The 15,247-nt window shown below is 38.7% G+C and overlaps 1 protein-coding gene across 2 annotated transcripts in view; it reads right to left on the bottom strand.

Annotated features, from left to right (window-relative positions):
- PDCD6IP (programmed cell death 6 interacting protein) overlaps nucleotides 1–15,247 on the bottom strand; it is a 69,372-nt gene that overhangs the window by 39,004 nt on the left and 15,121 nt on the right. For both annotated transcript variants that reach the window (XM_055558202.1, XM_055558203.1), the window contains exons 2-6: nucleotides 14,157–14,211; nucleotides 12,696–12,765; nucleotides 4,149–4,276; nucleotides 1,742–1,895; nucleotides 457–557 (exon numbers count right to left, since the gene is read on the bottom strand). In XM_055558202.1, the coding sequence (XP_055414177.1) occupies nucleotides 457–557; nucleotides 1,742–1,895; nucleotides 4,149–4,276; nucleotides 12,696–12,765; nucleotides 14,157–14,211 (508 nt within the window). The remainder of the gene's footprint in view (nucleotides 1–456; nucleotides 558–1,741; nucleotides 1,896–4,148; nucleotides 4,277–12,695; nucleotides 12,766–14,156; nucleotides 14,212–15,247) is intronic.

Raw genomic sequence — 15,247 nt, 5'->3', positions numbered from 1 at the left:
AAGTACGGGGTGAATTTGTTAAGTTTCCTTTTCCTTTTGTCTTTATGTCTGTTTGTGTGCTTTAAGATTCATCTTTAAGAAAACAGGACAATAATTAAAAGCGTGAATAATCAACATGCTCAAGTATCATGCTGTACCAAAGGACCAATGATTCAAAACAATGCCCTGATCTGATAAAATTACTGGAGACAGGTATTCACAATTTTCCAGAAAGAGTTTTAGCTTCGAAAAATAAATTTAGTAAAGAACAGAAGCAAAGGCATTCGCTAAATATGAAAGAGAAAGTGTCATGCATCTTAAATTAAAAACTATTTCTACAAACATATTCTTCAAATGCCTCCCCTTAAATTTCAAATTTCTTTAGAAATTGTAATTTTCAACTTGCTTAAGACACAAAAATGTCCGAATAGTTCCACATGCAAAACAACCAAGTATTTACAAAAAACAATAACTTACCTTGGGGAGAGTATCTTTGTATTGACATTGTTTAAAGGCATCACCAAAATAATCTGCAGCCTGATTAGCCAATTTAGCTATGATGGCATCTTTCATTTTATCTGGAATAAAATATTAAACTGATCATTTCAATGAAAATAAATATAAAATAATCTGATGTCATGGTAACTCAGTGAAGACATTGAGATCACAAGTTTATACATTTGTCTTACAAAATCCTTGTTGATGAAACTAATTCTCCTGTGTACAAGTTAATTATTCCATAGGCAGATCCAGAGAGCTGGAATAAATGAGCAGCTGTCAGAAGCCAAGGTACACGAGGAGTGGAGAGTGACCGACAGTACCTGTGGCATTTCTTTCATTTCTTTTGGGGGTGGGATGTTCTAAAGTAAGACAGTTAGGGATGGCTGCAAAACTCTGAATACACTAAAAACCAATGAACTGTATATGTTAAAAGGGTAAATGCTATTGTATATGAATTCTATCTCAGTATAAGCTGTTATTTTAAAAGAAAACCTTTTCCAGTTTGTTTAGCTTCCACTTGCTGGACTGCTCTCATGTTCCGTTCCTCTATACTTGTACGTTCAGTCCTTGTTCTGATCTCCCACACTAATGTACATGCCTTAGAACAAGTGTCCCTATCCCCTCATTCACAGGGCCAGGGACTCTGCTGGGATGGCTCCTCCTTGTTAGTTGAAGTCTAGTTTAAACAAGACCTCCTCAAGGAAATTCTTCTTGACTGAAAAATCTAAAAACAGCATGACTCGCCCTACATCCTTATCCCACAGCCAGACCACCAGTCATCATCACATCTTATTTTGTTTATAGCAATTATCTCTCTCTAAAATGACCTTGGCTACTTACTTTCTTGTTTATCATCTCCCCCATGATAAACTGCAAGCTTCCTAAAAAGAGAAATCTTCTCTGTCTGCTGATTCCATCTAGAGCCTATCACAGGGACCGGCATACAGCTGTACCCAGTAATTACAATATCTGATGAATGAGTGAATTTTAGATGTTACAAACCTACATAACTACTCCTCCAGGGTTCAGTGTTTTAAGATAGTAACTACACATTTCATAAAAGACTTCAAAAACAGCCTACATTCTGAATTGTGTGTTTGTACCACCTTCAGGTCAGAAAAGGAAAGTTGAAATTTTTCAATGAACCACGGGTCAAAGATGCAAAGATGAAAGTTCTACATTGAACATATTATAATCACCTTATTTTAAAAGCCTGTCACTTCTTTCCCATGCAACAAAATGGAGAACAAAGTGGAATTACCTCTTTTAGCTTTTAAAAAAAACACTTCTTGGGCCTGGGCCAGCATGATAAGGCTGAGGGTCCCAACAGTGTCTGGAGATATGTCCACAGTGGGCTCTCTATTCAAGGCAGATAAAACGGTCTCTTTAATGTGTAAAAAGGCACCACTAGCAAACTAGAGGAAGGAAAAGGAAAATTTCATTAAAATCTGTAAGAACTCAGCAAGACAATTTTCTACTGTTACACACAAAACCACTTCAAATGTTAACTCAGTTCAACAGTTACTGTACTTAAATTCTTATATTATGAAAAACAGACCTAAGACATCTCACCTACCAACAATAAGAATGTTTTTCTAAAAACACTACAGAATAAGACTTAACATGCATTAGACATTCAACAGCAACAAAGTAAACTGATGTGACAAACTGATTCAACTTTTGCAAATACTTCCTCAAAATCCAACATGTGAACAGAGGCAGGGATATTATTAAAATGTTTTTAGCCCTAAAATGTTCTTGCTTTGGTTCCAAATTCATCTCTCAGATAATTAAAGAGCACTGATACCTAGTCCTCTGGGGAACAGCAGGATGATCCCTGGCTAAGGATCTTTCATTTGGCTTTCAGAGCTCCCTGGTAAAACGCTTCCCATCAGATTTTTCTTCTCAATTATATTTTGCTTAGCTTCCCAGGTGGCACAGTGGTAAAGAATCCACCTGCCAATGCAGGAGGCACAAGAGACATGGGTTCCATCCCTGGGTCAGAAGATCCCCTGGAGAAGGAAATGGCTACACTCCAGTATATCTTGCCTGGGGATCCCACAGAGAGAGGAGCCTGGTGGGTTGCAGGCCATGAGGTCACAAAAGAGTCAGACGTAACTAAGCACTGCACTGAGGTTAACACTAAAATAACTGCGTTTATGAAACAACTGACCCTGGGAGAAAGAAAGACATCAATCTGGGATTAAAAGGAGCTGTGGGTTATGTAGTTAAGCTACACAGAGCCAACTCAAGGTTAAGCTGTACCGAAGTGAACATCACATTTGCTGCAGTCAGAAAGCACCATAAAACTAGATCAATGTCTGCAAGGAGCGATCAGCTGACACGCTGAGTACACTAACAGAATCACACACTACAAACGCACGGGATCTGGTCTCCCATTCAACAAATAAGGACTGGAGAGCTACAGAGATTAAAGCACTTACCCAAGGGCAGAGTGTCCTGGCAGCAAATGGCTTGGAAAGAGACTTAGAATCTCTTTCCCTCACACTAGGGACTTTGCTGTGTCTAAGAGTGGAATGTATCCTCAGTAATTCAGGATGCCCTCTAAGATCTCACATGCCAACAAGTGGAGTTTACAATGCATAGACAACTAAATAAAATTTTAATTCATTTTCTTATTTTAAAAAACTTGCCACTTATAGCCTCACAAAGCAAAGGTATTTGGATCAGGATTGTCACCTGTGCCCATCCAAAACTGGGAGCATGTTGTGTGGTTAAAGTACATTTTCCTCTCACTTTCTTAGAACAGCATTCTTCAACTCCCCTAAACTTGAACAGTGGAAAAGACCGAACTCCACCTCTGAAACAAGCAAACTTCAGAACCATGAGAGACAGTACAAGGACCATTTGGGATTCCCTAAAATTTAGAACCCCTGAAACCCCAGGGGACCACTGCATTAACACTTCTGCCCTCTAGTCTCCTCATCTGGAAAACAAGAATGACATGCAGCGTGCATCACCAAGTGTGCAAGAGAACATGAACGTACTCTGTAAATGATAAAGCAACAGAAAACATGAAAACATAATTATAGATTACCATTTCACAATAATCACTTATTTTCCCTTAAATTGAAGCAAAAAAAAGCTGAGTCAACAATACACTGTCACCAAATAAGATGCCATATTAGTAACTGACTGTATGTAAAACCTACATTTAGTTAATAACATTACGTATCTGACCACATTTAACTATGACCTCTTCACAAGTCTTAGAGGTAAAATTTTCTTGCCAAGAGGTCTTAATTTTTGTGACACTGGTGAAATTTTAACTATATCTCACTAAGAAAAATTATGCAAAAATAATGTACAAATATTTTAAATGAGGTCATGCATTTAAAAGGGACTCGCCAAAGATTTTATCTCAAACAATTAATCATTTTTTCTCCCAACATTTACTGAGCCTTTATTATGTGCCAGGCACTGTGCTAGGTGCCAGGTGTACAATGGTGAGGAAAACAGAGCTGGGTTTACAAGTCCGTTCTTTTATCTAAGGACTTCAAAAAAATGTATCAATTCATTAAAAAGTACATTATTTTTCAAAGAAGCATCTGTATGTAATGAAACATTTACAAACCCTAAACGCAAATGATTTTCAATTCAATCCAACTCAGTGTTGACAGTTAGGTAGTAACTACTGTTCTGCGTACCTGATAATGTTTAGCAGCGATTTTCAATCCTTCATCATTATCCAGGTTCTGTTCTGCTGCAATCTGGCTAGCTAAGGCTGCACAATTGAACAACACACAGCTCTTTTCATATCCTAAGCTTGCAAGAGCTGTAAAAGATTGAGAAGGAAAAATTCATCAGATTATATTTTTTTCTAAAGAAAATGAATGTTTCAAAGAGAAATACTATGACCTCTATCCCACTGGCTCTCACAAAAACAAGTTTCCAGACCTGATTTCTCACCCATAATCTGCTCCCATATTTCTAGCTGCCCTAGCAGGCATCTATTTCCACAACAATATTCTCATCACCTAAAACTCAAGGACTTTAAATTCATCTTTCCTTCCCTTTACATCCACACTATTAGATTCAAAATGAAAAGTCATTCTCACATCATTTCAAATTCAATTCAAATAAATTCTTCCCATTCTCCCATCAGCTCTCTCAAAATGACACCTTCCCATGACATTCAAACCAGCTTCTCACTTGCTACAAACCTATGCCAATTTGAAGTACCTCCCACCTGGCCTTCTGTGTCTCACTTCCTTATGTTAATAACGTATCTCTCAGAGGACTAGAAGACTATCTGGTTAAAATACAATTCTGACTAAGAATCTACACATCTCACATCAATTGGGATAGCTACTATCAAACCAAATAGAGGACTTCCCTAGCGGTACAGTGGAAGAATCCGCCTGCCAATGCAGAGAACACACAGGTTCAATCCGTGGTCCGCGAAGATTCCACATGCCATGCCCGGAGCAACTAAGCCCATGAGTCACAACCACTGAGCCTGCGGGCTGCAGCTCCTGAAGCCCACACCCCTGGAGCCTGTGCTCCCCAAGAGAGGCCCCCGCGATGAGAAGCCCACTCACCTAGGGGAGGGTAGCCCCCGCGTGCCCCAACTACTGAAAGCCCCCTCGCAGCAACAAAGACCCAGCACAACCAAAACTGAGTAAAGAGAAACAAACTGAATGGGACAGTTGTCGGCAGGCATGTGGATAGACTAGAACCGTTGTGTACTGGTGGTGGAGATGTAAAATGTTGCAGCCATGTGGAAACCAATATGAAGATCCCTCGAAAAGTTAGAAATAAAATTACTGCATAATCCAACAATTCCACTTCTGAGTATAAAACCAGAAGAAATCAAAGCAGGGTTTAGTCTCTAGGATATCTGAACATCCATGTTCATATCAGAATCATTCATAGTAGCCAAAAGGAGGAAGCAATTCACTGGTTCATGAACAGAAGCAAAACATGGTATAAACCTACAACGGAGTATCATTCGGCTTAAAAAGGAAGGAAATCCGATCACATACCATAAGATGGACGAACCTTGACGACATTACACTAAGCAGAACATGCTAGTCACAAAAAGACAAACGCTCTATGATCCCACCCACGTAAGGTGTCTAAAGCAGTCAAACTTCTAGAAACAGAAGGTAGAATGGTGGTCGCCAAGTACTGGGGAAAGGGTGAAAAGGGAAGCTGTTATTTAAAGAGCACCGAGTTTCAGACTGGCAAGATCAGAGCATTTCAGAGATGTTTCACAATGTGAATACACCTAACGCCTCGGAACTATACACTTAACGTTGGTTAAGACGGGGACTTCCCTGGCAGTCCAGTGTTTAGCACTCGGTGCTTTCACTGCTGGAACCCAGGTTCAGCCCTTAGCTAGAGAACTAAGAGCCCACAAGCCACGCAATGAGGCGGGAAAAAAATTTTTTTTAATTGGTTAAGATAGTATATTTTATGTTATGGGTTTTTTTAAACACATACACACACACACACACACAGAAGAACAAATTCAATCATAGTCACATTCAAGATCTCACATAATGTGCCAGATATTGAAAACCAAGCAAAATAATCATAAGGCTTCTGACAAAACCACTGAAAAAACCACCCAGGAAAACCAGAATAACATTATAGCTGTGTGTTTGTGCCATACAGAAGTGTCATAAAGTAAAACACTTGTTGTTATGAGCACTTTAGTAGTCTCCCCTGTAATTACAGCCAGCTTTTAGCTTGTCCCCAACCTAATTCTAGCCTCTGCAGCATAAAGCAGACATATACACCAGCTACTCTAGCCTCATTCCAGTTCGGTCATTCAGTCATGGCCGACTCTTTAGGACCCCATGGACTGCAGCACACCAGACTTTCCTGTCCATCACCAACTCCCAGAGCTTGCTCAAAGTCATGTCCATTGAGTCAGTGATGCCATCCAACCATCTCATCCTCTGTCGTCCCCTTCTCCTCCAGCCTTCAATCTTTCCCAGCATCAGGGTCTTTTCCAATGAGTCAGTTCTTTGCATCAGGTGGCCAAAGCATTGGAGTTTCAGCTTCAGCATCAGTCCTTCCAATGAATATTCAGGACTGATTTCCTTTAGGATGGGCTGGTTGGATCACCTTGCAGTCCAAGGGACTCTCAAGAGTCTTCTCCAACACCACAGTTCAAAAGCATCAATTCTTCGGCGCTCAGCTTTCTTCATGGTTCAAATTTCACATCCATACATGACTACTGGAAAAACCATAGCTTTGAATAGACAGACCTTTGTCAGCAAGGTAATGTCTCTGCTTTCTAATATGCTGTCTAGGTTGGTCATAGTTTTTCTTCCAAGGAGCAAGCGTCTTGACCTGCATACAGATTTCTCAGGAGGCAGGTAAGGTGGTCTGGTATTCCCATCTCTTTAAGAATATTCCACAGTTTGTTGTGATTCACACATTCAAAGGCTTTGGCATAGTCAATAAAGCAGAAGTAGATGTTTTTCTGGAACTCTCTCTTTTTTGATGATTTAGCAGAAGTTGGCAATTTGATCTCTAGTTCCTCTGCCTTTTCTAAATCCAGCTTGAACATCTGCAAGTTCACGGTTCAACATTCTGTTGAATCCTGGCTTGGAGAATTCTGAGAATTACTCTACTAAGTGTGTGAGATGAGTGCAATTGTGTGGTAGTTTGAGCATTCTTTGGCATTGCCTTTCTTTGGAACTGGAATGAAAACTGACCTTTTCCAGTCCTGTGGTCACTGCTGAGCTTTCCAAATTTGCTGGCACATTGAGTGCAGCACTTTCACAGCATCAACTTTTAGGATTCGAAATAGCTCAATTGGAATTCCATCACCTCCACTAGCTTTGTTCGTAGTGATGCTTCCTAAGGCCCACTTGACTTCGTGTTCCAGGATGTCTGGCTCTAGGTGAGTGATCACACCATCGTGATTATCTGGGTCATGAAGATCTTTTTATATAGTTCTGTGTATTCTTGCCACCTCTTCTTAATGTCTTCTGCTTCTCTTAGGTCCATACCACTTCTGTCCTTATTATACCCATCTTTGCATAAAATGTTCCCTTGGTATCTCTAATTTTCTTGAAGAGATCTCTAGTCTTTCCCATTCTATTGCTTTCCTCTATTTCTCTGCACTGTTCACTTAAGATGGCTTTCTTATCTCTCCTTGCTGTTCTCTGGAACTCTGCATTCAGATTAAGTATACCTTTCCTTTTCTCCTTTGCCTTTTGCATCTCTTTTCTCAGCTATTTGTAAGGCCTCCTCAGACTACCATTTTGTCTTTTTGCATTTCTTTTTCATGGGGATGGTCTTGATCACCGCCTCTTATACAGTGTTATGAACCTCCATCCATAGTTCTTCAGGCACTCTATCAGATCTAATCCCTTGAATCTATTTCTCACTTCCACTGTATAGTCATAAGGGATTTGATTTAGGTCATATCTGAATGGTCTAGTGGTTTTCCCTACTTTCTTCAATTTAAGTCTGAATTTGGCAATAAGGAGTTCATGATCTGAGCCACAGTCAGCTCCCAGTCTTGTTTTTGTTGACCATATAGAACTTCTTCATCTTTGGCTGCAAAGAATATAATCAATCTGATTTCAGTATTGACCATCTGGTGATGTCCATGTGTAGAGTGGTCTCTTGCGTTGTTGGAAGAGGGTGTTTGGTATGACCAATGGCATTCTCTTGGCAAAACTGTTAGCCTTTCCCTGCTGCATTTTGCACTCCCAGGTCAAACCTGCCTGTTATTCCAGGTATCTCTTGACTTCCTATTTTTGCATTCCAGTCCCCTATGATGAAAAGGACATCTTTTGGGGGTGTTAATACTAGAAGGTCTTGTAGGTCTTCACAGAAACACTCAACTTCAGTTTCTTCGGCATTAGCAGTTGGGGCATAGACTTGGATTACTGTGATACTGAATGGCTTGTCTTGGAAACGAACAGAGATCATTCTGTCATTTTTGAGATTGCACCCAAGTACTGCATTTTGGACTCTTGTTGACTATGAGGGGTACTTTATTTCTTCTAAGGGATTCTTGCCCACAGTAGTAGATATAATGGCCATTTGATTTAAATTCACCCATTCCAGTCCATTTTAGTTCACTGATTCCTAAAATATCAACTCTTGCCATTTCCTACTTGACCACTGCCAATTTGCCTTCATTCATGGACCTAACATTCCAGGTTCCTATGCAATATTGTTCTTTACAGCATTGGACTTTACTTCCATCACCAGTCACAGCCACAACTGGGCATTGTTTTCGCTTTGGCTCTGTCTCTTCATTCTTTCTGGAGTTACTTCTCCACTCCTCTCCAGTAGCATACTGGGCACCTGCCGACCTGAGGAGTTCATCTTTCAGTGTCATATTTTTTTGCCTTCTCATACTGTTCATGGGGTTCTCAAGGCAAGAATACTCAAGAATACTCTAACCTACTTTCTTAAATAAATGTATTAACAATCTACAATAACCAGGAGCAGAACACACAAAAAAATTAAGATCAAGGTGAACTGAAAATTTGAACCCAGAATAAACAAAAACAATTTCAGTAATAGAAAGCAACATTTCCAAGATCCTCATGAGCATCCTTAAAAGAGATTCAAAGACAGTACATCCATAAAACAAGTACAGGATGTTATTAAAAAAGAATACTCCTCGAGTAAGAAAAAGCCCCTGGAAATGAAAATTTGATCACTAAAAGTTTTTAGTGATCAGAAGGGATGATCCCACATGCCACAGGGCAACTAAGCCCAGGGGCCACAGCTGCTACAGCCTGCACACCTTAGAGCTGGTGCTCCACAGTGAGAGAAGCCAAGGCAAGGAGAAGCCCGTGCACGCAACCAGAGAGTAGCCCCCGCCCACCAAGCTACAAAAAGCCCACACACAGCAGGACCCAGCACAGTCAAAACTAAAAATAAAACAAAAACAAAAGAATATATTCCAGTGAAGGAGGAACACACAATATTCAGAAAACAATGATTCTAAACTAAAGGATATTTTTTATTATTATTATTATTTTATTTTTAAAATTTACATAATTATATTAGTTTTGCCAAATATCAAAATGAATCCGCCACAGGTATACATGTGTTCCCCATCCTGAACCCTCCTCCCTCCTCCCTCCCCATACCATCCCTCTGGGTCGTCCCAGTGCACTAGCCCCAAGCATCCAGTATCGTGCATCATAGAGAAGCTTTAGACAGCAAACGGCTCACACTCAAGAAAGAGAAGACGCAAGGGAACAGAAGAGCCACTCTGGAAGAGGGGAGTTGAGAGAGACAAATAATGAGACTGAGAGTTTGGGAAATCTTGAGACTATGATAAAAGCACAGAATGTATGTGTTGGTAGAGCAATTAAAACTTGTAAATGTACACACAGAGCCGTACAAGAAAGTGACAGTGTAAATATGACAACAGCTCATCCAATATATGAATCAGCAGACTTGAAGAACAATGAAATATACTCCAAGCAACAGATAAAAGTAAACTTTTTTTTACCAAATATATATCCCAGCCTATTATATTTCCCATAAACATTATCATCCCAGGTCGTAGTCTGCCATTTTATTTTGACAATTTCTCATCCAGGAAGTAGCAATCACCTTGGGTTTTATACAAAAGGTGTCCCAAGGAGACCAACTCTGGGGCCCCGAGTTATATAGCAGCTCTTACCTGTAACATGTCTTTTATTGGATATTCAGATTCAGTGGACACAGGTCTACATGTCAACAAATATATATCATTCCTAATACTTTAAATTACACAATATTCTAAGGAATGGGCAGCCCATGCTTCATTTACCCTAAACATTACTGATGGACATTTAATCCCCCATAACTGATACTAGAAATGCCTTGATGATCTCTACCTCCTGTTTTATATGTGCGCTCAATTCTTTTCCATCCCAATTCCTCTAGGGTCTCAGTTCATCAACTTTACTATCTCACTTTAGTGCCTCCTAGTTCTATGGATACCTGCTCCTTACTCCCAGCCAAAGAATCTGTTTGTCACAGCAGCACTGGAAGTCCTTTTCTTGATCTTGCCTCTCTCTCAGCATAATGACCCCTTTGTCCCCAAATCGTCACTGCATGTTTTCTGAACTGAGCTGTTCAGCACCCACATGTGTTGTTCGCATTTCCTAACTTCCGGTCCACTCTCAACCCAACACAACCTGACTTCAGCCTGCCCTAGGGAAACTTCTTTCTCCTCCTGTGTTGCGCTGTGCTTAGTTGCTCAGTCGTGTCCGACTCTTTGTGACCCCATGGACTGTAGCCCGCCAGGCTCCTCTGTCCACGGGGATTCTCCACGCAAGAATACTGGAGTGGGTTGCCATGCCCTCCTCCAGGGGATCTTCCCAACCCAGGGATTGAACCCAGGTCTCCAGCATGGCAGGTGGATTCTTTATCGACTGAGCTAGAGAATTTTACAACCTTCTTTGACCTCCACCTGGACTCTGTCAACGATGTTTCAACATCAAAGTCACATGCAGGCATTTTCAAAGAGATGAAATCCAGTGGCCCACCCTGCAATGTCCTCCTTTCACATCTGGCATACTGTATCTTTGTCTGTAAATACAATCAGTATTTCTAACATTTTCCCCAGGTAACTGCAACATGCAGCCAGGTTTGGGAACCACTGGACTGCACAACCTCTGAAACTCTTCTGCACGACCTCTGAAACTCTTCTGCACAACCTCTGAAACTCTTCTGCACGACCTCTGAAACTCTTCTGCACAACTCTGAAACTCTTCTGCACGACCTCTGAAACTCTTCTGGAATTCAATCCCATCTCTATTTTCCCCTGGTTCTTCCGAGATCTGAAAGCCTTTTCTCAACCTCATTCCCAGGAAACTCTTCCTCTTATTTCCCCTGAAAGTTATACTCCCTAGTTTGGCTTTCATACTTTTCCCAACCTACAGTCTACCAGAGAAGATAAATTTATTATCTTTTAAGGAAACTGTTCTAAATCTACGTCTCCACCTCTTTTGAGTTTTAAATACATTACATCTAAATGCCAAAGAGAAATTTCTACCCAGATATAACACAGAAAAGTCAAACTTGACCTGTCTATTGAAAAGAATAATTATCCACAGGTCAAACCAAGTAACAAATCTTAAAGTCAATCATCAACTCCTTCTGACAGAGAGCCAGCAGATCCATTGGTTTTCACCTCTGAACCCTCTTTCAAAACCATCCTTTCCCCAACCCACAGACACGATACTTGGTCTAATCTCTTCATCTCTCACCAGTTTAATGGGTCTGTTTCTCTCTAGTCTCTGGATTTAGGCTTTTTGAGTCATATTCAGTTTCATTAAATCTTAGAAAGTCACTCATCTTTCTAAACCAGTTTTAGTAAGAATAGTGCCTTTTCTCACTGTGCTGAGAGGGAGTTTAGTTAGATAACATGTATAAAGACCTTTCACAGTGCCCAGGCGGAATAAGCTATGAGGGAAGAACACAAATTGATAGCACACTTGCAACTCTTCACAATCTACTCTCCAATGGCTTCACCTTCCAAAATTCCCACATCACCCAGAGTTTCAACTCTTACCAATAATTATATTAATGTGTGTTAATATGGTAACTTATACTATATGATAATGTTATATAACGTTATATAGTATATCTCCTATAATGCATACACATTATATATATTATAGTTATATGTAATATTAATATTATTCATTGTAGCTAATATTTATTGAGTCTTGTTTTAAGGACTTTACATGTATTCCACTCATTTAATAATCCCACTTCAGAGATGAGAAAATTAACACACAGAAAGGTTAACATGATGAGCTGGTAGATAAAAAAAAGCCTTCACTCTTCTGACTTTTGGTTATTTTACCTGTAACATTATTTTCTACCTGGAAAAAAACAAATTCATCCTTCAAGGATTCATTCAAACATCACGTGCATTCAAGAGCAGAATTAACTACTTCCTTGTCTACGTGCCCATAAGTTTCTTCAGAGGTTAATATACTTCCCACTATACTTTAAAATGATCAGCTATCTTCCAACCAGACTGAATACAACTATCTTGTTCAGTTTTAAAACTAGGACAGTGCCTGGCAAGACATAGGCTCTCTACAAGTATTTGGAAATTTCATTTGAAATTGAAGTTAAAAAGAAAATGAAACATAAAAATTTTCATTATTTACAAAGAGTCATTAGGAGAGCAATTTTGGAGACTAAAACAATCCAAAATAGAACAAATTTCCTGTCGTTTTTATTTTAAAATTACATACCCAATTTTACCGATCCTCCAAAAAGTGAACCTTTATCAAAAGCATCCTTCCAGGTAAATGTCAAGCAGATCTTGATAGAAAGAGGGAGGGAAAAAGAAAATTATATTACCTTCCTGAATCTCATTAAGTCTCTTTCAAAAAAAAATCCACAGTGAAGAAAAGGACAAAAGTTTCAATCTGTCTAAAACACTATCTTCTCTAACCAAGCTACTCCTTTTCCTTTTTGTGAACCATGAAATGTTCTTTTCTGAAAGTAAAATCCAGGCAGTAGGATATCTGCAAGGTCGCTCTCCCGCAGTAATCACACATACACACACTATCTTCTCCAGAAAACATGGTCTTGCGCATCTTTACAAATCCACAGTGACCTGAACAGAACAGGTACTTAAGTAGGAGAATTTCCAGGATGAGATAAACTTTTATTTCTTGATTTGGGTGATGGCTAGTGGACATGACTGAAGTGACTTAGCAGCAGCAGCAGACGTGTATATTCACTTCGTGATGACTCAGGCTATACACTGTTTGTTAACTGTTGTGTGTTTTATACACGAATAAAAAGTTTACTTAATTAAAAAATGCATCTCACTCTAAACTATTCCACAATGTGAAGGTTAAAAGAATTTAGCCTCTTTTAAATTATGTATTGCAATCCAATACAAAATTTTTCAACTATGGCTGAGAGAAATTTTCAATACACCTGAAAGTAGAGACAGTAACACAAGGAACTCACATACACACATCAGTCTTCTACCCTTCTCCACTCATCTACCCACACTTTCCAATCCAAACACCAACACACACATACTTTTTCTCCTGGGGTATTTTAAAACAAGTCTCACCACATCATTTGACTTGTAAAAACTTTATGCTTAAAGTATTTTGTACAAACTATTTTAACATTTAGAAATGTCACAAAAATTAAAAACTTTTAACAAGTCTCCCAAATATAACTGCACAAAATCATCAGCACTTTCAATATCTATCTTTTAAGAGAAAGACTGACATGCCTACAGTGTAACACCTAATCATAACAGTATTTGCAAGTTTATATGCAAACGCAACTTGGGCAAATAATTTTTAAAGCACATAAACTGAAACTAAATACGTCCTGAATCATATAGTTTCCTACTTTATTCTGTAAAAACCAAAGGAAAGGACATCACAGATTATCTTGGTCCATACTTCCTACAGATAAAAAATGCAGGAAGAAAAATGCAATCCAATGCACTACGTGATCACAGAAGTGACTGAGGAACGGCATGAACAGAATTTCAAGAGACACTTCAAAGCAGCACAGATTCATAACAGATGGGCTTAAAAGTTTTTCATTTTAAAAGTGTTATAAAAACCTAGAGAGTGAAGAGGCACCATTTATTTTAATAAAATACCATGGGTAAGAGGAAATGGGTGATTTACCATTATCACATGTAACTTTAAAACAAATTAAAATTAATGACTTACCTGGTTTTCAGAAAATGGAAATTTGGGTTCAATGGAACAGATCTGATCATAGTATCTGAAAAAGAGCAAATTTGTTTATTTTTGCTTTTGTTTCCCTTGACTGAGGAGACATAAAAAGATATGACTCATATCAAACAGTGTATTTTGTTTTCTTCTAGAAGTTTTATGGCTTCAGGTCTTACATCTAAAAGTCTTTAATCCATTTTTAATTTATTTTTGTTCATGGTGTGAGAAGTAGTCCAGTTTTCCCAACACCATTTACTTTAGAAGCTGTCTTTTCCCTATTGTATAGGAGATTAGGCATACAAATATCTAATAGAAAATAAATGAGCCACAGATATGGAACGTACAGTGTGGGGAATGTGGTCAATAGTTATGTAATATCTTTGTATGGTGACGAATGGCATCTGAACATATTGGGATTACTTTGAAATGTAGAGAAATACTAAATCACTATGCTGTGTGACAGAAACTAACACAGTGTTGTGGGTCAAATCTACTTCAAAACCAAACAAACACAGAAAAAGAGATCCAATTTTCAGTTACCAGAGGTGGGGACTTGAGGGGAGAAGAACTGGATGAAGGCAGTCAAAGGTACAAACTTCTAATCATAAGGTAACTAAGTACTGATACCAGGGCTGTCAAACACAATATGATACATGTAATTAACATTGCTTTATATTATATATGAAAGTTGTTAAGAGAGTAAATCCTAAGTGTTCTCACCACAAGGAAAAAGATTTCTATTTCTTTAATTTTGTATCTATATAAGATGATGGATATTCACTAAACTTACAGTACTCACCAATTCATGACTTAACATCAAATCCTTACGCTGTACTATACCTTAAACTTACACAGAGCTAAGTGTCAATTACATTTCCATAAATCAGGAAGAAAAAAGAACGATAAAAAATAATTGATCAATATAAAAACCAGTCAAAGCCTAAAATTACCAAAGCTAAATATTACACACATTTATATAAATACAACTGGTTTAAGAGTATACTTAAAATTACGCATGCTTACTTTCAGTGGCCCACAAATTAGATTTCAATCAGCCATTTTAAAATTAATTAACATAGTCTTTT

Source organism: Bubalus kerabau, chromosome 20 (assembly GCF_029407905.1).
Source record: "Bubalus kerabau isolate K-KA32 ecotype Philippines breed swamp buffalo chromosome 20, PCC_UOA_SB_1v2, whole genome shotgun sequence".
Lineage (NCBI taxonomy): Eukaryota > Metazoa > Chordata > Mammalia > Artiodactyla > Bovidae > Bubalus > Bubalus kerabau.
This window is presented reverse-complemented; position numbering and strand designations above follow the sequence as displayed.